The sequence below is a fragment of the Lithobates pipiens genome, unplaced genomic scaffold, assembly GCF_037356315.1.
Source record: "Lithobates pipiens isolate NorthernLeopardFrog02 unplaced genomic scaffold, aLitPip1_a1.2 Scaffold_25, whole genome shotgun sequence".
Taxonomy (NCBI): domain Eukaryota; kingdom Metazoa; phylum Chordata; class Amphibia; order Anura; family Ranidae; genus Lithobates; species Lithobates pipiens.
The window spans coordinates 54744995-54769252 of NW_027507787.1; the positions used below are offsets into that span (position 1 = coordinate 54744995).

At 39.0% G+C, this 24258-nt stretch overlaps 1 protein-coding gene across 22 annotated transcripts in view; it reads left to right on the forward strand.

Moving 5' to 3' along the window:
• PAX2 (paired box 2) overlaps positions 1-3058 on the forward strand; it is a 90966-nt gene extending 87908 nt beyond the window's left edge. For 11 of the 22 annotated variants that reach the window (XM_077454452.1, XM_077454457.1, XM_077454458.1 and 8 more), the window contains one exon: positions 423-3058. In XM_077454452.1, coding sequence (XP_077310578.1) covers positions 423-499 — 77 coding nt within the window. In that variant the 3' untranslated portion in view covers positions 500-3058. The remainder of the gene's footprint in view (positions 1-422) is intronic. The other 11 variants (XM_077454450.1, XM_077454454.1, XM_077454453.1 and 8 more) reach the window with 1 other exon arrangement.
• The last annotated feature ends 21200 nt before the right edge of the window (positions 3059-24258 follow it).

A 24258-nucleotide genomic window follows, 5' to 3' on the forward strand; every position in this document is an offset into this window, starting at 1 on the left:
CTAATTGATGTTTTGCTTTGTTAGAAGCAATACCCTTACTGTTCCTAAAATTAGAAGCTATACTTACCACTACAGTCCAATTTTGAAGGATCTAGCTCTGCAAACTACCCTGATGATATTCTCTTGTGGCTCACAGTATTGCCCCCGTGATTGTGTTAGTAGATTCCTAATTAGAGTCAATGAAGCTGACTCATAGCTTTAGTAGGCTGAGTCAATGTGAGTGGCAAAAAAATCAGAAGTTCATTGACACTGATCAATTTCCTCCTTCAAAACTATATTACTAGCTTTCAATTGTATTTAGTTTTTTACAAAAAGCATAGTGTCTTGTATACAATTTATTTGTTTTGTCATTCTTTATTCTGTGTTTTTGTTCACTCGTTGTCCTTCCAACCAGTACATTCTTCTCCTGTGTTAACTTTCAGGTTCCCCTTATTATTATAGTGCCACATCCAGGGGCTCCGCACCTCCCACTGCTGCCACTGCCTATGACCGCCACTAGTTACTATGGAAACCACATGAAACTGCAGAGCGAGAACTTAGGCCTCCATATTGTACCTGTGTGAGCATCATCATGTTGGGAAGAAAAGCTTCTTACATTGTGCCTCCTGCCATCACTCTGCTACAGCTACTGACCCTGTTCAGCTCCACTGTGCTGAACTCTTATCCACCACAAAGTCTTCTAATGACTTTTTTCAACAGAGTAGCTAAAACATATGCCCAGAAAACAAGCCTGACCCTGGAGCCCTTTTGCTGCAAACAAGAGGCCCATATGTTCATTTATTCTGTGGATCTTGGGACCTTAGGACAGCAATGTCTTGGAAATATATCACAGTGTTATTGTTTTCAAAACAACAGTGCAAATAATGAAGACATTTTTTAAGACTCCAAAATAAAAATATATTCCAAAAATGGGAAGATTTTTAAACAGCAAAAATAAAAACTAAGGAGAAGACAAACCATTTCCCCTCCAAATCCATTCCACTGGGTAAAGTTTCTGGACAGAAGAGTTCTGACAGAACCATTTTGACACAATTAACAATTGGAAGATTGCAGGAGTTAGAAATCACAACTCTTGGGAGTATCAGAACTAGCCATCTAAACTTCCTCCTGCTCTGGACAGGATGCCAGCCTTGTATGTTCCATCAGTTGTGCTGGCATTCCTAATACCCCAAATGGACACAAATCCTGTGAAAAACAATCAACTCAGAGAAGACAGGAGGACATTTTGAAGTCAAATGACTAAACATAAAAAAGAAATATAAAATATATGAATATATAAATATATATATAAAATACACTGTTTTTATGCTTTATCATGAAGGTCTGTAAAAAGTTACAATAGACAATTTTCTATAAAAACAACAAAAAGAAAAACAGTGCTGATAATGGAAGAGATTGTCATAGGACTACATGAAGAAGTTCTTGATATATTGTTCCTCCTTCTAGCTTTTTTTGTTTTGTTTTGCACTAGTGTGTCATAGTCTGATACTGGGGGCTGTGTTATGCCCCTGTATAAAAATCATTGTGAATATTTCACACTCTAGGAAGAAAAAAACAAAATACAGGCTTTTTTTGTAAATTCAGTAGTTTTATGCAGATTAAAATGGCACTTAAGACACGGATTTCAGGTTTACAGACAGTTCACATTGACAATGATTTTAAAAACATATTATTTATTATCCCAACCTCTAGCAGCTAGACATGAAATTACCCCCTCCCCCTTCCCCTTATCTATACAGAACTTCCACTCTTTAACACCTCTCATATCATGAGCCAGCAATCAGGACTGGATTTACATTATCGAGCCATGTAGGTACCCTAAAGAGACTGTCGTTGGATGACAGACTACCAATCTGCTGCAGGTATGCAGGCACTTAGAGGCCCATTACTATTATGTGCAGCTTCAATGACCAATAGGAATGTGCAGGAGGTAGGAGAGGGATGAGAAGACTTTGGCACTATCAGGAAATGTCAGAATGGTCTGAGATGCAACTCTGTCAGGGAGGTTTGGGACGCTGCTGCAGATATGCACAGGCACTTCTAGGTGCGCACACTTTATACCTGCAGCAGTGTATCCCACTATCTACCCAGTAACAGAGTTTAAAGCAGAACTACACCCTCCTATCTTTTACAGCCAAGGTAGCTGCCATCTTATCCTCTGTCTGATCTGCAGTGACCATGGTTCTGCACATGTAATCAGTTATGACAGCAGGCATTTGATGGTTTGAAAGTTCAGTCGAGAGCACAAGTAACCGTGAAAGTTATCGCTCACTGCATGTCTTAAATTGGTGGGTTTAGTTCTGCTTTAAGCACTACTTAAATGGATACCCAAACTTTTTCTATGTTAATTGCTCCTTTAACATACCATGATAATTGATAAAGTTGAGTTGATTTATGATGGTTCCTACTAAAGAAAAAGTCATCTTTTAGAGTCTAAACTGCAAAATTCAGGCTTATATGGTCAAAAATAAAATGTAGTTCTGGTAGTAATGGTGCAGCTTAAGATACAGCAACCATTACTCTGAAAATACAGAATTGATATGTGCTGTTATGGGTAGCACCATGGGTACAAGAGAAATAAATCATACTCTCGTCTACCAAATAGACCAACTATTATTATACCCTTGGGAAAATGAAACAATGTGTTAAAAAAGAGCCAGTCTACCATTCTTTGCTGAAGGTTTTGTGGTATTACCATAATCAAAGCCTGGAAAGAAGTTTGCCCTGACAACCTCATTAAAACGTATTATTAGTTACTAGAGTTAGCAAATTTCTTTTTGTTATAAGAAACCATGAATCTGTTCTGTGTGGAATTCTGCATGATCCAATCGATGTATGAGATTATCTGCTATGTGTACAAGCCAGAGATCATGTATAAATCTATGGGAACTCCTGATATTTGTATATGAGTGTAACTAAAAACAGGGTGACATCTTCCAAGCATTGAGAGTTATGCAATTTAATGTGCACACAATCCCCTGTATCTGCCTTTATTATATATAAAGACCGAAAAGTAGGCAGAACAATGCAATTGTCAATAAAACTGTGCTTGATACTATTTTAGAATCTTGCTGCCATTTTGTGGGTCATAGCAAACCTTTCAACAACAGAAAACAACTGAAAAAAAATACATTCGGATCCAAGGGACAATTTACGAAAGGAAATAGGTTTTATTGAGGTTCATCTTCATCAATCAAGCAGATCAGAAGTATAATGTGATTTATATTTCCCTAAACTCAATTTTATGAACACATGGAGAAAAAAGTAAATCCAGTTGCCTTAACAAATAACTCCCACTGTCATAATAAATGTTATACAGTTTCAGGTAAGTGTGCAATATTTTCCTGCTCATCAAAGAAACCATGGGGCATTTGCTATTCACTCTATAATGGGGTTAAATCGTAGTATAGGTACTTATATAGTTGTACTAACGATGTACCTATAATGTGCTAAAAATCACATTAGAGAGATTTCCCTTACTTCCGGTCCTGTTCACAATGTTTTACCAGACAGGAAATTAGATGAAATTTACAACAGCAACACAGACACAAATAAAAATGCTTTTCATTGGTAAAGAATGGGAAATCTAGAACCCCTGTTAGTTTTTTTATTTTTGTGTATGTGTATGTATCCCTGTTGCTGTTTTTCCCTCACTTCCTCCATGGCTAAACTGTTGTCAACAAGACAGAAAGTTAAGGCAAATCTTTAAAACAGAGCCCTGGAGAACAGGAATCCTAAACATAAGTTTTAAACTTTCAAACCTAGTTTTTTGGCTTGACATACACTTATAAATGCATTTGGTGATGATTTACTGAATGTACATTTACCCTAAAAAAGAAAATCTAAATGGTGGTTAAATGCAGCTGACATGAAAAGAAACCCATTCCAAATAAAATCTACTGACAGAGAATTTGTGAAACATATTGCAATGGCTTCAGCTGACTGGAATATACAAGGGCTCTTCAAAAAGTTTCTGCACTTTGTTATATTCAATACAGTTAAATAAAAGTGTGGAAACTTTTTAAAGAACCCTTGTATGGGATCATTTATTTTACTATAGGTACTTATATAGGGCCATCAATTTACCTGTGCTTTATATATATATTGTACATTCACATCAGCCACGCCCTCAAGGAGCTTACAAATCTAAGGTCCCTAACACATTCATACACACACTAGGGCCAATTTAGACAGGAGCCAAGTAAATCAAGCATGTGTTTGAAGTGGTTTAAACAATATTTGTAAAAAAAAAGGCCTAAAATAGTGTAACTTCTGTTCATTAGACCATACAGTGATGGTAGTATTGGACCCCCTGCTGATTTTGTACGTTTGCTCATTGACAAAAAAAATGATAAGTCTGTAATTTTAATGGTAGTTTTATGAGAGAAATAAGAATTTGACCCCCTATCAGTCAGCAAGATTCCTGGCTCCCAGTTGTTCTATACAGGTAACGAGCTGAGATTAGGAACACTCTCTAAAAGGGAGTGCTTCTAATCTCAGCTTGTTACCTGTGAAAAAGACACCTTTCCACAGAGGTGCCTAAGGATGTCAGGGACAAGATTTTAGACCCACACAACGCTGGAATGGACTACAAGACCATTGACAAGCAGCTTGGTGAGAAAGTGACAACAGTTTGTGCCATTATTCGCAACTGAAAGAAACACAAAATAACTGTCAATCTCCCTCGGGTTGGGGCTCCATGCAAGATCTCACCTTGTGGAGGTTCAATGATCATGAGAACAGTGAGTAATAAGCCCAGAACTACACGGGAGAATCTTGTCAATGCTCTCAAGGCAGCTGGGACCATAGTCACCAAGAAAACAATTGGTAACACACCATGAAGGACTTAAATCTTGCAGTGTCTGCAAGGTCCCCCTGCTCAAGAAAGCATATGCGCTGGAAGTTTTCTAATGAACATCTGAATGATTCAGAGGAGAACTGGGTGAAAGCGTTGTGGTCAGATGAGATCAAAATCGAGCTCTTTGGCATCAACTCAACTTGCCATGTTTGGAGGAGGAGGAATGCTGCCTATGACCCCAAGAACACCATCCCCACCATCAAACATGGAGGTGGAAACATTATGCGTTGGGGGTGTTTTTCTGCTAAGGGGACCAGACAACTTCACTGCATCAAAGAGACAATAGAAGGGGAAATATACCGTTAAATCTTGGGTGAGAACATCCTTCCCTCAGCCAGGGCATTGAAAATGGGTTGTGGAGATGGGTATTCCAGCATGACAATGACCCAAAACACATGGCCAAAGGAATGGCTTAAGAAGAAGCACATTAAGGTCCTGGAGTGGCCTAGCCATTCTCCAAATCTTAATCCCATAGAAAGTATGTGAAAGGAGCTGAAGGTTCGAGTTACCAAATGTCAGCATTGAAAACCTAATGACTTGGAGAGGATCTGCAAAGAGGAGTGGGATAAAATTGCTCCTAAGATGTGTGCAAAGCTGGCAGCCAACTGCGAGAAACATCTGACATCTGTGATTGCCAACAAAGGTTTCGCCAGCAAGTACTAAGTCATGTTTTACGAATACTTATTTCACTTATTAAAATGAAAATCAATTTATAACTTTTTTGAAATGCGTTTTTCTGGATTTCTCACTGGTAAAATAAACCTACCATTAAAATGATAGACTAATCATTTCTTTGTCAGTGGGCAAATGTACAAAATCAGCAGGGGATCAAATACTTTTTTCCTTTATTGTATGCTATAAAGTTAGTTGTGAGACTCAAACGATTCCCTGATGCCCATTTATTTAAATACATAAAATACTAAAGCAACAAAACTTTAAAAATTAAAATGAATTTTAATAATAATTAATAATTATATATTTATATCTATATATCTATCTATATATATCTATATATATATATATATATATATATATATATATATATATATATAATTATAATTAATAATAATATTTAATAATCGTGTTTGTCACTTTTCTCCTTTACACATGTGAAACTGATAAATAGGTATCCTACTAATTTATTTTACCACCTTAAATTCAGCTGACATGTTTATGTTTCTCAAAGTGTGTGGTACAAAACTGATGAAAATATTAATCTGCACTGTGTAAAGTATTTATTTAGTGAGGGAAGTAAAACAAGTGTACATCAATAATCATCTGAAAATCTATTCTATGAATGCAGAGCAGTTGTTTGAATCGGAAAACTAGGGATGCAGTAGTGCTATTTGTTTACTACTTTACCTGTCCTTGGCAAATCTTGACATAGAAGATCTACAAAGATGTTTTTTTTTGTCAAAAAAGTATACTATATTTAAAGGGGGTCTTTATGAATGATATCCTTTAACACTATTTAAAAATGATTTCTCTTTATTAAAGGGTAAGTTCACCTTTACAGAAAAATCTGTAAGGTGAACTTACACAGAACCTCCTCCTCACTCATTCCCCCCTCCAGTCCCACTGACCTGCAGCATGCCGATCTCCCATTCTGAGCCCCAGTATAGCCGCCTCACAGCTCCGGGGCTTCGAAATCCCGGAAGCTTCATCTACTAAACGTACCCCATCAGATTTTTCTGTAAGGTCCCTTTCACACTGGGGCGATGGGGGCGTCAGCGGTAAAGCGCCGCTATTTTTAGCGGCGCTTTACAGTCGTTTTAGTGGCGGTCTGCGGCCGCTAGCGGGGTGGTTTTAACCCCCACTAGCGTCCGTAAAAAGGTTAAGACCGCTCGCTCGCTTTGCCGGCGGTATAGCCACGCTGTCCCATTGATCTCAATGGGTAGGAGCGGTTTATACACCACTCCTTTCACCGCTCCAAAGATGCGGCTAGCAGGACTTTTTTCACCATCCTGCTAATGCATCACTCCAGTGTGAAAGGCCTTCGGATTTCACACTGAAGTGAAAGGGGCAGGTTTTTTCAGGCGCTACACAGGCGCTGTTTTTAGCGCTGTAGCGCCTGAAAACCGCCCCAGTGTAAAAGGGGCCTAAAGGTAAACGTACACTTTAAGTAATATTTTACTGGCCCTCTGGTTACATGAGATGTAGACTAGGATTGAGCTATTTTATGTACTCTGGTTATTTAAAAATTACAGATTTGAGAAGGCATGATGTGACTAAGCAGAGAAGGCCACAAGTTCTGTGCAGATGTCTAATTGTCAACAGCAACCAGACAGATAATTCTATTTGCATACAACTGGTTTAAAAATAAATTACACAGTTACTTGATTCCAAGTCGAAATGGCCTATCCTCAAATCATGGAGTACTTTATGAAGAGTTATGCAGAGGGAACTTTGTGGGACACCACAGCCTCATATTGTGAATGGCATACAACATGCAGGAGCTATGTGAAGATGTGAAGATGGCAATAGCCACTCCCTCTATAAATAGCCCCCTAAACTCGTTCACTACCTTATGCATCACTTTGGGAATTATTTACCATACAAGAGGTTTCTGAACTACTATGGTAAAAAAAACAGGCAAGAGTGATCACTGTGTGTTTTAACCCGCAACTTTGCAAAAATCACCATATATAGCTTTATATGGGTGTGATCCCATGGTTTCTTCGATGGCCAGAGCTTCTTCCTTAAAAGATTTTTAATATCTGATGCTTTAGTGTTGCACCACCCCCTCTTTATAAAGTAAGACTGGTTACCTAAGGTCCATTTACATTTCCCATTACAAAAACCTAAATTAAAAATGTAAGAATTACAATTTTTTTAGGGGAGGACTTATGAGAACAAATTACACAAATACTAATAAAATAACAGAAATAATTGAAAATATAAAAAAAGATCAAATATTAGATCAAAATGAAGTTTTGTCAGTTTGGAAAGGCTTCCGATTAGTTTATGGGTACTTGTTAAGTGACTATATTTATGTAGATTTCCTCCAATTTATATATAAAACAACTTACGCTCCACCCTTCCTTGCCATATGTTTATTTATATTATGATTTTGCAGTATTATGTCTGGATTGTGTTTGCTGAGATGGGAGATTATTGTATGGTAGAATCAGATTTGACACACGTGGATCCCACTAGGCTGGCCTCTACCAGAACACTTAACAATGGAAATTATTTAACTTTCTTTTACATCAAAATCATTGCTGCTTTGTAGAAAGGTTATGTGTGTAAAGTGTAGGAAATGTTGTCTTGTATATTAGTTCATCTGCATTTCATTACACATGATATAAAATGAAGCTTTCACCATGTAGATAAAAAATGTCTGTATTTTGCAAGTCTTCTTGTGCTCACTGGAGAAAAAAAAAAAGTAAATGATACTTCAAATAAAGCACAGCATGAACATTAGTGACTTGCTAAAGTTTGTGGGCTTTGCAAAAAACCCTTTTTTTCAAATCTTTTTTTCTACAAAGAAAGCTCTAACACTATGCAAACACCTTCCTCTGCATGCATCTTTAACCAGTGCTTTTCATTGCCTGCTCATTTCCACTGCACATCCCGAAACCTCAAAACGCTTCTGTAGAAATTTTATTTCAATTAAATATGATGTTCTGTACTACAGCAAATCATCTTGAGTTCTGAAGCTCACAGAGATTTGGGTACTCACTCTTAGCACTTTTTGTACGTTCTCTATAATTATTTCCATTTTCCAGTAAGTGTTGCAGTAAATCAGGCCCGGAAATAAAAAATCTGAAGATGTTACAATAGCTTTCCAAAAAGTCAAGAAAATCTTTTTTTCTAAAATGAGACAGACAAACATATTCATTAGATGTATTTGAAACAAGATTTTCTTTTTTTTTGCCAATACAAGAGTGGACTAGATGAGACAAAAAATTAGGTCAGTGCAAAGACGAAATTAGCATATAGCCATGTTTTTCTGTTTAATGATTCTAGAGGCCCTGCAAATTCTACAACTGTAAAATTAGTACATCTGTAATGTAATATCGCAACAAATTCTAGCAAACTACACTGAGCAAAATTATAAGCGCAACACTTTTGTGAGCTAAGCGCAAAGATCTATGACTTTTTCTATGTACACAAAAGGCCTTTTTCTCTCAAATACTTTTCACAAATCTGTTTAAATCTGCCTTAATGAGCACTTCTCCTTTGCCGAGATACTCCATCCACCTCACAGGTGTGGCATATCAAGATGCTGATTAGACAGCATGATTATTGCACAATAAAAAGCCACTCTAAAATGTGCAGTTTTACTGTATTGGGGGGTTGGGGGTCCGAAAGGAAGGAGAAAGCAGATAATAATATTACAGTAAAGGTGCACTTATCCTATGACTAAGGCTACATAAAGCCAAAACGGCTTTGCTCATCACTTCAGGTGTTAACACTTTTTCATGCACATAAGAAATAAATTATTTTGTATGTCGTTTTGTGGATACAACAGATCGGTCAAACATTCCTTCGAATTTCAAATTTACTTGGTTTAAAGCAATGGAAGCACAACTAGAGTTAACCTCAGCACTGCTTAGAATAATGTAAGTATAGTGTGTAAAAGACATTCTAAGAATATCTGTTGATAGTATTATGTATACAAAACCACAAACTGGACATCAGGTGACAGTAGTTTTTGAAAATCAAACTTAAGGATCTATAGGGACTTTTGACACAAAACTGAGAATTGGTGGAAGGTTACCTAAAGTCTCAAATATCTGACCAGTGGCACAAAGGTTTCTCTGGCCCATCTACAAACCCTACCAAATATACTGACTATCCCAAAGTTCTCCTCCTGAGACCCTATAAATCCAAATAGGTACACTTGATCTTTGATATTGACTTCAACTAGAATGGCTTTCCATGCGTTACTGTTTAAAATTCAGAGGAGATCTACTTGCTTTTTTCTTTTTCTATCCATGATAAAAAAGAATACAGTCATACATTTAATTAGAAAATAGTGCGCTATGTGAAGTTGAATAACCTCATTATATATGTGACCTTGAGGTGATTTATGTTTCCGAGGCTTGGTTCCTTTAGTGTATATTATGTTGTTGGAGAACGTTGTTAAAATAAGAAAAAAAGTTAAAGGTAAAGGTAAAAATGAACACAGAATAAAACAACTATAATGCATATTAATCACAAATGACTCTTCAAAAAACCCTGCAACTCCTTAGACACTACTAGTTGGAAATGTACACTCCAAGTAAATATAAAGATTGTGCAGTTAAATGAATTCAATGGGCACAGCCTGCCCTTGATATGGGCTAACTTTAATCTTGGCATTCATCTCGTGGACTTGTCTGTCCCACAAGTAAAATTCTTTATTAACTAAATTGCAACATATATCTCCTCAATACTCCATGTAAAACAAATTAATAGGCTACCAATGATAGCAAGCAAATACTGCAACTGTTCTAAACGCATAATCTACACTTCCTTTTCTTTAATCCAAGCTTTCTGTGTATGGCAATCAGAATCCATAGAACATCCAACAGGGTCATTGGACGTGCAATTTCCAAACCCTGTGTTGTTTAACTTCCTACCTCTGCTTCATGTATTCTCAAACACATTGATATGTATGTTAAGTACAGCAAGTAGCCAGCAGTAAATGCATCTGGGAATTGCTCTCCTATTTTACAAGCGGGGGTTCAAAGACTTCCAACAACAGAGACTGTAATGGATTGGTGTATCACAGCAATGCCTGGCTGAAAGTACTGTGCAGGCAGGTTGTGCTCCCTGTATGTAATACCAGGATCATTTTCAATTCTTTCTGGAATGGACCCTTATCAATTTTATTTTCCTTTAGTGTTTATGAAGAGCATTGTGTAGGTTTCAAAGTACAATAGCTGTCCAGTCAGCTACCTTATTGAAATTCTAACAAGCCAGCTTTACGTACAGCGCCAAAAGGCAACACGCTTCAATAGGCAGCACTGCTCTAAATGTACAGTTTATACCAACAGTGCATGTGTACATCTAATGCTAAGCTCTAGTATGTCATTTGAAAAAAAAAATTGTTCCATGTTGAGAAGTTGTTATTAGCTTGTGTACCACTACCTATAGTTGAGTAGATGCTAATAGATAATACCTGAGCCATGTGGATGGTCATGGTGAGCTAAGAAGTTACCATTTTGCTTTCCAGTGCTTTAGCTCTTAAGACTGATTCTAATTCAGTTTCTGTTATTGTTTAGTTCACAGCTCCCCTGTGAAGCGTCAAATGCTGATGTTCCGTCAGCTCTAAACTGTCATTTATATTTGTCATTCAGTCCTTGTTAAAAAAAAAAACAGTATTCCGCCTGCATCCGTGAGCTACGGTGGAGAATTCCCCATTGTAAAATTAATCCATTTAGATGGAAACTTCTGTGTCACTCCCCTGTCTAAATTGGCAGATCTGGCTCTTTTGCAAAAACCAATAAAGTGTGAACCTTGATGCATCTGCCAATCAAACTCATCTTTCGTGAGCGAAGCCAGATGACAATAAAAGAGTGGAGATGTTTCTGATTGGATATTCTCATCTAACCATGTCAGCTTGCACCTGCCATGCTTGGTGGTACACTGTGTCTAGCTAGGACCTCATTATGGGGCATTGGAGTTTTCACATTGGTAAGTTATTTGCATTCATTTATACTATTTACAGTTCTGTCATTCTCAAAGTTGGCTAGCAGAAAATAGTTATTCGTTCCCTTTGGTTGGTGTCATTTATAGGTCTGTTTTCTGAAGGCAACACAAAGTCTTGTACACATACTGAATGTATAGTTTTAAAGTATGTCTGCCTTCTTAGCACAGACTGAACAAATGTACACCAATAGTTATGTCACTAGCAACTAGTAACCCTTCACTGAGCAAAAAAACAGCATGCACATATAATATAAAGTAATATCTATTTAGAAGGAAAACACGTAGGCAGGAATTTTTTCTACTTTTCAGATATTAAGGAAATCTTCTGTCTTATAGAGTGGCATACCATGTCAAGAACTGAAGTCAGGAATACTAGTCTCATAAATTACTTTTGTTGAAATATTGTGAGTAAATCTTCCAAAAAGGAAGAGGAGATTGTTTTACCCAGAATCCTTTTTCACAAACGCTAACCTTGGAAAGGTGATGTGTATCTCATTCACCTTCACATTTAATCACATAAAAGAAGGCTGTTACATGGAAACAAACATTGCAATGCTCATGATACAATAATGGCTTACTCAATGACCCTAAAGAACATGCGAAATACTGACCTCCAAAACTGCTGAAACCCTCTTTCTATTGAACTGTTACAACAAACAATGTGGCTACTCAAGGATACAGGTACCCATATGCTAGCTTTTACATTGATTCAGGTCATAGAGCAGCTGATGGTACAACATAGTTAGCCACATGCAATGGGGCATGCTCTGCAACATTGTTATAGAAGTTTTATCACTCCTCGAAGTGACTAGGTGATAGTATTAGGGTGACTAAATTATCAGTGTGGCCATAAATGCCAAATTAGAAACATAGTGGTCCTTGGAGTCTGTGCTTTTTATTTTGTTTCTGTTTTTGTCTTGAGTATAGATCTACTGTATGTTCATCCCAAGCATTAAACAAAATCCACTTACTGTTGACTGTTAATTTGTTTTGAACTTTTCTTCTACTAATTTGAGGTCATGTCCTATGTTCTTGATTTTACCATCATATTGAACACTGCTCTCTTGAACCTTTGTCACACCTTTATTACATTTACTGGTTTCAAACATGTCCACCCTTTCTCTTTTTTCCTCAAGGCTGCTTGTGATCGATCCAGTGATACATCCTAGAATTTAATTTTGTTGTTTGTTGGTCACACTTTCTTAATTTTAGCAATTATCTGAAACCCCACATCTTTTCATTTGTGTTGTCTGTGGCCCCTTGGGAGTGGTCTCTCTGAATTTTTAGCCCAAATGATGAGTATCCATAATATGAAATAAGGGGGAGTCTCCCCAGTGGGGGCATAGATACCAATAAAATCAGGGTTTCTTTGTTATCTGGGAAAGGTTTAACATCTCTGTTATATTTTTACTGCTGTTTGTGTTCCTGTTGGGGTGATTTCTCTTCACTTCCTGTCCAGATCATAGGTGTCAAGACATATTTAATTGCCTGTGTTATGTAAGACAATATTTAAACCAATTTAACACACCAGTATCTGCTATTTTTTCAAGGAATATATTATTTTAATGTTCAAAGTTGTAATATATATGTGATATTGGGTTCACTGTGACATTTACTGCCAAAGTCAGAATCACATAAGAATAGTCATAAAAAAATAACACCAGTTGTTTTTACAGACTTTATGGTCATCGTTTTTAATAATTCTGTTTTTGCTGCAGTATTGATTGAACCTCCCTGAGTGTGATTCTTTTTACAGAAATAACTTTTTCAATGCACTCACCAGTAGTTTGTTATAATGATTGCTCTAAATTCATTTAAAAAAAGGAAGTTAACTTTTCTTTTAATCTGTTGCGATTAAAACCCAACTGCTGTTCTGCAAACAGAAAGGTAGCCTTACAAAAAGACACAACAAAAAAAACAGTGCAAAAGACCTGCATAGTGTAGTAAATTATAGTGAATTTAAAAGAAAATAAACTCAAATGCACTAACATAAAAACACCCAGGGGCAGTGGAGTATTCACAGAATATTCACAGAATGCACTTTTGGAAAAGGAACAAACCTTCCAGCCTCTACTTTTGCAATGGCCACAAGCTCCACCCATCCACATGATATTAGCAAGTCAGAACACGTTTCAGGGATAGCAGAGATACTTTAAGTTCTCCTTCATTATCAGCTCATGAGCAGAGCTTGATGACATGCCTGCTAACTCACTTCTGGTCTCCTGATCTTTCACCATCACTCCTATCCTGTCCTATCACTCTGGTGGTTGTCTGTTTCCTCATAATCAGAGCATGAGGTAGAAACTGGAAGGCTCATTTCTTTTCCCTGGAAGCATGCTGTGAATGTACTATTGCCCCCAGGGCATTATTCGTTTTTGAGTGCAATTGATTTTATTTCATTACATTTTATTACAATTTACCATGCTACAGAGATCTTTTGCGCTATTTGTTATTATGTCTTTTTTTTGTTGCTACTCCATAAATACAGGACTACCACTGCCTTAATTATGTATATACTTTATACCTATACTTTGTATTCTCTGATAAATTGTAAACATTTTATTCATTTATTATATCATACCTTACATCCTGAGTACTTACAGTGCCTCCTAAAAGTATTCACAGTGCTTCACTTTTTTCACATTTTGTTATGTTACAGCCTTATTCCAAAATGTGTTAAATTCATTATATTCCTGAAAATTCTACAAACAATACCTCATAATGACAACATGGAAAAAGTTTGTTTGAAATCTTTGCAGATTTATTAAAAATAAAAAACAAAAAAAATCACATGTACATAAGTATTCACAGCCTTTGCTCAATACTTTGTTAAAGCACTTTTTGGCACCAATTACAACCTCAAGCTTTTTTAAGTATGATGCCACAAGCTTGGCACACCTATTTTTGGGCAGTTTCTACAATTCTTTTTTGCGGGACCTCTGAAGCTCCATCAGGTTGGTTGGGGCGCATCGGTGCACAGCCATTTTCAGCTCTCTCCAGAGATGTTCAATTGGGTTCAAGAGTAGGCTCTGGCTTGGCCACTCAAAAACATTCACAGAGTTGTTTCATCAGACCAGAAAATGTTGTTTCTCGTGGTCTGAGAGTTCTTAGAATGCCTTTTGGCAAACTCCAGGCGGGCTGTTATGTGCCTTTTACTGAGACGTGTCTTCCGTCTGGCCACTGTACCATACAGGCCTTATTGGTGGAGTCCTGCAGAGATGCTTGTTCTTCTGGAAGGTTCTCCTCTCTCCACAGAGAAACACTGGAGCTCTATCAGATTGACCATCAAGTTCTTGGTCACCTCCCTGAGCAAGGCCCTTCTTCCCTGATCGATCAGTTTGGCCAGGTGGCCCACTCTAGGAAGAGTCCTGTTGGTTTCAAACTTCTTCCATTTACAGATGGTGGAGGCCACTGTGCTCATTGGGACCATGAATGCTGCAGAAATTTTTCTGTACCCTTCCTCAGATCTATGCCTTCAATACAATCCTGTCTCGGATGTCTACAGACAATTCCTTGGACTTTATGGCTTGGCTTGTGTTCTCACATGCACATTTATCTGTGGGACTTTATATAGACAGGTGTGTTCTTTTCCAAATCACTTCCAATCAACTTAATTTACAACAGGTGGACTACCAAGTTGTAGAAACATCTCAAGGGTGATCAGTGGAAACAGGATGCAAATGAGCTCAATTTTGATTGTCATTGTAAAGGCTGTGAATACTTACATACATGTGATTTTTTTATTTTTTATTTTTCATAAATTTGCAAATATTTCAAAACAACTTCTTTCATGTTGTCATTTGGGGGTATTGTTTGTAGAATTTTGAGGAAAATAATGAATTTGATCCTTTTTGAAATGAGGCTGTAACATAACAAAATTTGGAAATGTGAAACGCCGTGAATACTTTTCGAATGTACTGTAGGTTCTCTTAAAGTTCTGCCACAGAACCTTAAAGAGGAGCGCCTGCTTGACTTTTAATATTAATACACTTACTTCTCCACAAATCCAGCGGTGTCTTCACCTCAGCCTTTTTTTAAATGGTCTCTCAGGTGCTGTCACCACCATTTCCTGTAAGGGAAACTAGCAATGAAGCCTTGAGGCTTCACAGCCAGTTCCCTACTGTGCATACGTGAAGCACACTGAGGTTTGTGAATGGCCTGGGTACGGGGGAAACAGGGGGGATGCCTAACCTCTGGGTGACTTTGCCGTGGAGAGATCAGCCAGAAGTGGGAGCAGGTACCTGTCAAAACCAGGTACCTGCTCACCCTTCCTCACGAAAGGTACCAAATGTGGCAGCAGAGGGGGGAGGAGACAAACAAGCAGAGCTTCCTCTTTTGGGTGGAGCTCCGCTTTAAGGAGACTCTGTAACCAACTGAAACAAAAAAGAACAATGTAAAACAAAAAATATATGTGCCTGTGCTGCCATCCATATTTTGTATCTTCCTTTTCTTTCAAAGCTATGGCCACTAGCAGAGTCTTTAGCTTCTAACATAGTGTGTAAATATCTGACCAGATTATTTGAACTTTGGTCAAAAGTCTGGTAGCACACAATCACAAATGACATCCACAAAGCTTCTCGAGACTCTCACTTTCACTGGGTTGGTATCACACCCAAGATACTGTAAGTATGAGCATGTGGGTAATAAATGAGTGTAAAGTTCTTACAACTTTTTTGGGAAAACAGACAAAAATGCTCAGGAGGATTAAAAGATATGACTGATATATGAATGTCTTTGTCGTTTAGAGCTTTTTGATAAATGACTTCAACTGGATCTAGGGCAGAGGTATGTTTCTCACAAGTACAAGTGCCTCATTTTTTGAGGTCCTTAAAATTCCAGGACAGTACAAATATCCTCCAAATTAGCCTTTTTTGGAAAGTAGGCAGTCTAGGGTATTTAGTAAGAGGCATGAGAAAGTGGTAAAGTGGTAAAGTGCAGCGCTAAAAGTGAAGGTGAAGTTGAGATTCCCCTGACGGGATCAAACTAGTAACAAACCATTACTGATGTGCATAAATCATGATAAAATACATACAATATTACTCTAATATACTAACAACATTAATGATGATGTTTACATAAACCAACAGTGCATATATATATTAGAATGAAAGTCCCTAAAGTGACTCCAATATATAAAGTGACTTTCAAGATAAATCTGTGAACTAGTTGCCTGTTGATAATCCACCACCAAAAGGAAAGAGGCTTACCAGACAAGTTGAACCCAACTAGGCATACGCCTGATGAGTCAACAGAGCTTGTGGTGTAACACACCCAGGGAAGAAAATCAGCATACACGGTTTCCAATGTATACCAATCAGGCAGGGGTCCATCACAATGTATAACATCAATGTGTATCCACCAAGGGAACAGTCACCAAAGATCAAGAACGGATCCTCCCAGTATTATATATGGTAAAAGGAAAAAAATGGGCCACATAGTGTGATTACAGAACGGAGATCTGTCTGTTTACATTGACAAACCTCCATTCTGTCTCTCTCAGGAGCAATCACGGGTGCCTGGCGGACATTGTGACCGCCAGGAACGAACATCAGCTCTGTCATTGCGCGCGCCCCCTAGTGCTCTTAAAGCGGGCAGCGTACAGCTACAATGGCTCGACCAGGGGAGCCTACCTGCCGCAGCAACTACAGCAGCTTGTCCTCAAGTTGTTAATAAGAGCATTATAGACAGAGGAAATGACACACACAATGAAACAAGACACAAAGGGGTACATTTACTAAATTTGGTGCACACAGAATCTTGTGCATTCTTCCTCCTATCCTTTCCACTGTGCTGATGTCTTATTGCTCTGCTGATTCTTCCCCTTGTTCTTCTCTCTCTGCTGTCTTCTTCCTCTACTGGTTCTTCCTCTAGTTCTTCACCCAAAGCTATCTCCCATTCTTGTGTTAGCTCCAGTGTGTGCCATTAATTATAAAGCCAAGAGGCATGGCCATTCTGTGACATCATCTGGAGACCACACCCCTTGTGACATCACTGTCCGGGGGTATGATGGGGTGGTAACGTCACAAGGGGTGGGGTCTCTGGGTCTGGTATGGTCTTGGTATGATCTTTTTTAAATATTGGTGTGGGGTTTCCCCTCAAGATCCATACCAGACCCAAAAGGCCCAAAGTCGCCTGCCAAAGTCGGATCAGTTAGGCTGATGATCCAAATTTGATCCGACTTTAATGATATTGAACGAGCTGAAATCAGACCAAAGTAGTGCAGGAACCTTGTTTAAAGTCAGACTGACTTGTGTCGGACCAGTTAAGATGGCTTTAAGAGGGAACCATTGATTCATACATGTCATGCTACATGTGCTCTTAAATTCAGAGCGAATATCACCTACAACCCAGAAACTGATTGGTTTCTGGTGCACAGCTGCACCAGATTCTATGTGCACCAGTTTTAATAAATTCCCCCCAAAGAGAACACAAAGGACATCACTTTTATAGTATGATTCTCTATATGATGTGAACTAGAAGTTTTAGCAGACCCACAGTATAACCTGTAATTAGGCCCCATCTATAAATAGCTTTTTGAGGTGGCACATAACACCAAATACTGAATGATGGTGTAGTCATATGAACTTATGTGGATTAAGATAAAGTTGGCCACACACTTACGCCACATACAGACAATCTGAATTTCCAACAACTAAACTGTGGATTTATTTCCGACGGATGTTGGCTGAAACTTGTCTTGCATACACATGGTCGTACAAATGTTGTCAGAAATTCCGATTGGCAAGAACGCGCTGACGTACAACACGTACGATGGGACTAGAAAAAGGAAATTCAATAGCCAGTGTGCCACCCTTTGGGCTCCTTCTGCTAATCTCGTGTTAGTAGAAGTTTGGTGAGAGCAGATTCACGCTTTTCAGCCTCGTGCTTTTCAGTTCATTACTGCCCTTCAGTTTGTGCTTGTGGGTTTTTCAGTGCGTTCTTGTCCACTTATTTCTGATTTTCAGCTCCCTCTCCTCAGGCTTTTCTGATTTTCAGTGCTTTCTGTTAGTTTGTTCTGACCAGCCGATCATTTTGAAGCCATGTTGCATTTATGTACTTGTCACAGAGTTCGTACTACACAGGGGCTTGGTGGTGTTAGGGTTCTTATTTTAACTCAAGCCCAGTCCATGAACAGGGAGAGGAGGAGTTCATGGACCAAAAATTGGTTGCTCCAGCGTGACCAATTCTCTCACATGCCTTTGTTGCGGGAGATCCAGGAGAATAATTCTGATGATTTCCAGAATTATCTCCGGATGACAGACCCTGTTTTTCACCATCTGTTGGCTTTGCTGTCCCCCTATATTATCAAGCAGGACACCTGCATGCTGCAAGCCATCACTCCGGAAAAAAGGCTAGTCGCCACCTTGAGGTACTAGGTGATAGGAAGAAGTTTGCAGGACATCAAGTTCTCGACAGGCATCTCCCCCCCTGGCTCTGGGGATCATTATTCCAGAAACCTGTTCTGCCATCATTCAGGTCCTGCAGAAGGACTATATTAAGGTAAGTTTTATCCTTTAACATCACATTCTATGTATTTAATGTTTGCTAATGTATTGTATTTACTTCATCATTCCCTAATTACTATGATTGTAATATGCTGCAAATGTCCTCTGTCCTCATCCATGCTGCAAGCTTTTAATGCTCTTTTTTGTCCTTCATGCATATTTGCCTTCACTAACCTCCCCAGCATGCTATCCTGGGCCCATACACACCTAGCCTAGTCACTTAGCAATGTATTTTGTCAGCTCCATTGTAGTGCTTTACCCTAAACACCCCCTAAAATGTGTACAAATGTTATGTTTGTCCTTAAATTCATGCATAGTGCAAGAAGCTTTTTTTGGGGGGGCAAACTCATTTGGAACCCCCCCTCCCCCCAACCACTGAGTCAACCAATACCAATCCTCTATCTGCTGGCTTTGCCAAACCCATACACACTATACTTACCTCTTTTGTGGTCAGATTTATGGATGAATTCACCAAAGCATGTACTGCAAGGGCCTGCATGAATACTTTCAAATGGTACTGTTTAAAGTTTTGTTCTCCTATTATCTGGATACAGTATGTATGTATGTAATGTCTGTATGTAATTGCAGAATGTAAAATTGTGCTTCAATTTGGACAGTGTATATTCATATTTTTGTATTATGACACTTCTTACCTGTCCAGTGGGCTGCCAATAGTGTAAATAAGGAGGGGCTGACCAAAGCAACACACATTATGTATGTGTTCAGCTCTCAATGAAGTGGAGACCGTTACCTGTCCAAAACATTTCCCCCAACATAAATTTTTTTCACTGAGCCATCAGAGGGGAGGAGGGATCTGATAAGTGTACCTTATATTTTTGTCTTTAAATACTCCTTAAAATAAATGTTATATTTATGTTGGCCAGGAATGTTTGTGTCTAATCTGCTTGCAATGTTTATGTGCAAAAGTATTTTTTTTTTCTTGGTTGACTCCGCAGTTTCCTTCAACCCCACAGGAATGGCAGACTCTGACATCCCACTTTGCCCAGCGGTGGGCTTTCCCAATTGCGGAGGGGCAATTGATGGGAAACACGTCCACATCGTTCCACCCCTCAACTCGGGGTTATACTATTATAATTGCAAGGGGTTTAATAGTATTGTGATGTTGGCGATAGTGTCAGCAACATATGAGTTGTTGTATGTGGACATGTGGAAGAATGGCCGGATGTCGGATGGTAGAGTCATTGCCCAGATGGAATTTTACAGACGGCTCCAGAATGGTGGCTTGGGCTTTCCACCTGCGGAAGACAACGTGGCTGGTCTTCCATTCGTGTTCGTCACTGATGAAGCATTTGGGCTAGGAGAACATCTGATGAGGCCATTTCCCATAAGGACCCTCACCCTGGGCCAGAGGGTTTTTAACTACCGGCTGGCCAGAGGCAGAAGAGTGGTGGAGAATGCTTTCAGCATAATGGCCAACCGGTTCTGCCTATTCCTGACGCCAATCCACATGGTGGAATATAAACTCAACCATACAGGCCTTGCCTGCTGCATTATGCACAATTTTCCAAGGAAAAATACTACTATGTGGCCTCAGTTGGGCCTGAGGCTGGCTTTCCATATCAACCAACCCTGATGGCACTTGAAGCTGGCCGTCCTTGCTTGCCTCCCCAAAGTGCCTGCAAAGTCAGTACTTTGCGGGTAGGGGGGTCATCGATATGCCAGCAAATGTTTGAAAAACATTTTTAAAATACATTTTTTTTTTAAACTGAATAAATATTTCATTTGATTTACTGCTTGGGTTTCTTTTAGCTGTCTCCTAGGTTCTCCAATGGGCTTTTCTTTTTGGCTATTTTCTTAAATAGTGCAAAGGTAATTTATTTGATACATGAGGTGACAATCTCTGCTTCAGCTAACTATTATGTTGTGGGTCTGCTACACACACATATTGTTTTTGTTGTTAATGTATGTAATGCAACTTACTCCAAAAACTGGTATTGAGCATTGAAAGAAGAAGCCGCATATTGTTGAGTATAAAACATTTTACTCAAAGCACATTCACATGTGCATTAGAAAAGGGTTTTTGAACAAACCAACATCTTTGTTTTTATGTTTGACATTAGAAATATAAATTTTTTGGTTAAACAGGCATGATTCAAACCATAACATACACAACTCATGAACTTACAAAGTTCAACTTTGAAAAAGTGAAAGCAATATCAGGCATTAGTATGTAAAAACTGTGTTGATATTGCCTTCATCAGAAGGGGTGATGTCACCCCTGTAAAAGCCAAATTTTGAAGATACACACAAATTGGGAGTCAAAATGTGGATTTCCCTCCTGATCCCATGCCTAATGTCAACATGTGCTAGCTCCCATCATGGGGGATCACTGGACGTGTTTCAGGGGAGCAACCCCTTCCTCTCATCTACTTTAGTTGCAAGGAAGGGGTTGCACCCCCAAATCGCGTACCTTGATATCCTGTGATGGCAGATAGCACATGTTGACACATTGTGTGCATCTTCAAAATTTGGTTTTTAAAATACTTTAAAACTTGAATTAAATGTAAAAAATTCCTCAACAAAACGGTACAATTTTGTGTGTTTTAGATTCTGCCTAAAATATCGATGATGTTCTTCATTTTTTGTTGAACATCATTGATGTTTTCCTTTATCTTTTCTAAATAACGATTGCACACCATGATCTCCCTGATGAGGATGTGTACACTTGCACTTGTTAAACACTTGCACTTGTTTCTTCTTCCACAACATCCACATCACCTAAAATAAAAAAAAACACACCATGTATTATAAAAATGCAGGCATACATCTATTACCTGAAGCAGTGGTCTCAGACACTCACCTGTTGTGGTCACTATTTCATGTCATGAACTTCTCCTCCTTCCACATCCTCAGGTTGTGGTGTGGTGACTTCCCCTTCTTTAGGAGGTTGGGGGTCCCTGGTGTCCTCTGATGTCCTAAGTATTTTCTCCCCTAAATTAATAAAAAAAGGTATACTTAGCACACAGATATTTAAGGCAAAAAATAGGAATATAAAACATTGCTTGAAGTGTCATACAACTGTCTGTTTTGTTCCAAGCTGAAGACATGCTTTTTCCCTTTCTTCAAGCTGGAATACTTACCTTTTTTGGTAAAGTCATGGAGACGCCTCTAGTAACCACTGGAGCACCTGAGTGGGACACCTTAAAAAGGGTTTTCTTGTTTCCCACACTAGTGCTCCTGCGTCCAGATGTGTAAACAGCTACTGAGTGTCCTCTCCTTACACTGAATCAAGTTTGCATTTCATTCTAGTTACAAACTCATCTAGACAATAAACTTATTTTAATACAAATAGGCCTGAACAAATGTAGTTGACCTGCACCTGCAAAAACCATCGTATTAGTGAGCGAACTAATGATGTTTACTACGAAAGATTACTGTGCCTATGGACCTGAAACTTGCCATTTTAAAAGCCATTTTAAACTGTACAACAGTAAAGAAAAGCACATGGAGCAGCACGAAAGTAATAATAATAACAGGAACACATGACAAAATACTTACTTTTTTGCAGCACTCTCTTGATTCTTCTGTATTGATCCTGCTCCCTCAATTTGAGGTCTGACCATCATTTCCTCAGTTGATCCTTGGATCACCATACCCCAAAATTCTTCTGCAGACTTTTCACAACTTTAGTCATGGCCTTTCATTTTGGCCTTTCTCACATTTGGGTTGGTGGGCAGAGTCCATATTTCTCGTCATAGTCGGCCCTCTTCAAGATGTACACCATCTCCACCATCTCACCAAAGGACATATTTGACGCATTACATCTCCTGGATCATGACGTTTGTGGCTTCAGGCTTTTGTCGTTGCTGCTCTCCTCTGCATGCACCTTCTCTGTCTCCGCCATGTGCTCTCCCACTGCGCCGAAAGAGAAGGGGTGAGAAATATACTAGAAAGAAGGTTGGTGGGCAGAGTTTCACACATGCGCAGTGTATATAAAGCTTAACACGCATGCGTTGTATGTATGACCTGTTAGCGGAGGACAGAATAGCGTAAGCGCTGATCATGCTAACGAAGGTACAATTTTAACTTCGGGCATCAGTGGCCTATACTGCTTATAGATTGAGGCCTATATTGGGACAAGATTAGGAGAGTTTAGCCTGACATTAAGGTCTTGTGTTGTGTCTTGCAGAGAAAATGGATAGAAAATGGATAGATTCAACGATAATGACTTCCTCCCTAGCTTCTTTGATAAATACAGGGAGCTGCCCTGTCTGTGGCAGGTGAAACACAGTTTTTATAATAATAAAATAAAGAGGAAGGCAGCACTGGATCAATTGCTGGAACTAAGTGCAAAATTGGTGGTCTGAGGAGCACATATAATAGGGAGCGCAAGAAGGTCCAAGATTCCATGAGATCAGGAACAGCAGCAGATGACGTTTATGTCCCCAGGGTGTGGTAATATGACAGACTACGTTTTTTTTTTGTCAGACCAGACTGAAATCAGGCCATCACTCTCAACCCCTTCTTCCACTCCTCCTTCCACCTCAGATGAGGCTTCAGAAGTCCAACCTGGGCCTTCCACCTAGAAAGATGTGGAGGAGCACAGCTTGAGCCAGGTATAGCATTGTTCAACATATTTCTTGCCAAAAATGATGTTAACTATATTTTATTATTGATCACTAATTTCAGAATTAACAAAGTGGTTTACATATCATTAGACAGTAGTAGCCAAAAATTTGTGGGACAAGAATGACAAATGCTGGGGTCAGAAGGATAGTCTTTTCTATTTGTTAACATTCAATTTGCAACAGTTATGAGCTCTAACTTGTGTGTGATTGATGACCAAAAACCTAAAACTATGTCCCATTTTCATACACAGCAAAGTCTCAGCCAGGAGGAGGACATGGAAAGTCTCAGCCAGGAGGAGGCTGTGGAAAGTGGCAGCCAGGAGGTGGCCATGGAATGTGGCAGCCAGGAGGTGGCCTTGCCCAGTAGCCTGACGAAACGCAGGTTCTTCCCCTCCACCTTCCAACAAAAAGGCCCAGGAAGGGGAGTAACATGGAAGAGTCAGTGCTTTCTTTGATTCGGCAGGCTACTGCAGCCATCAGAATGACCCCCAATATTCAAGAGGCCGATGCCTGCATGGCAGCCAGCAAATTGCAGGAAGTGGAAGTAGGCCATCGCCTCATTTGTGAGGAAGTCATGTATCATGCCCTAAATAAGGGGGTGATGGCGAACTCACAAAAAGTATGTGAGTTGGACCATACTCCTCCTCCACCTCCTGCCACAACTCCA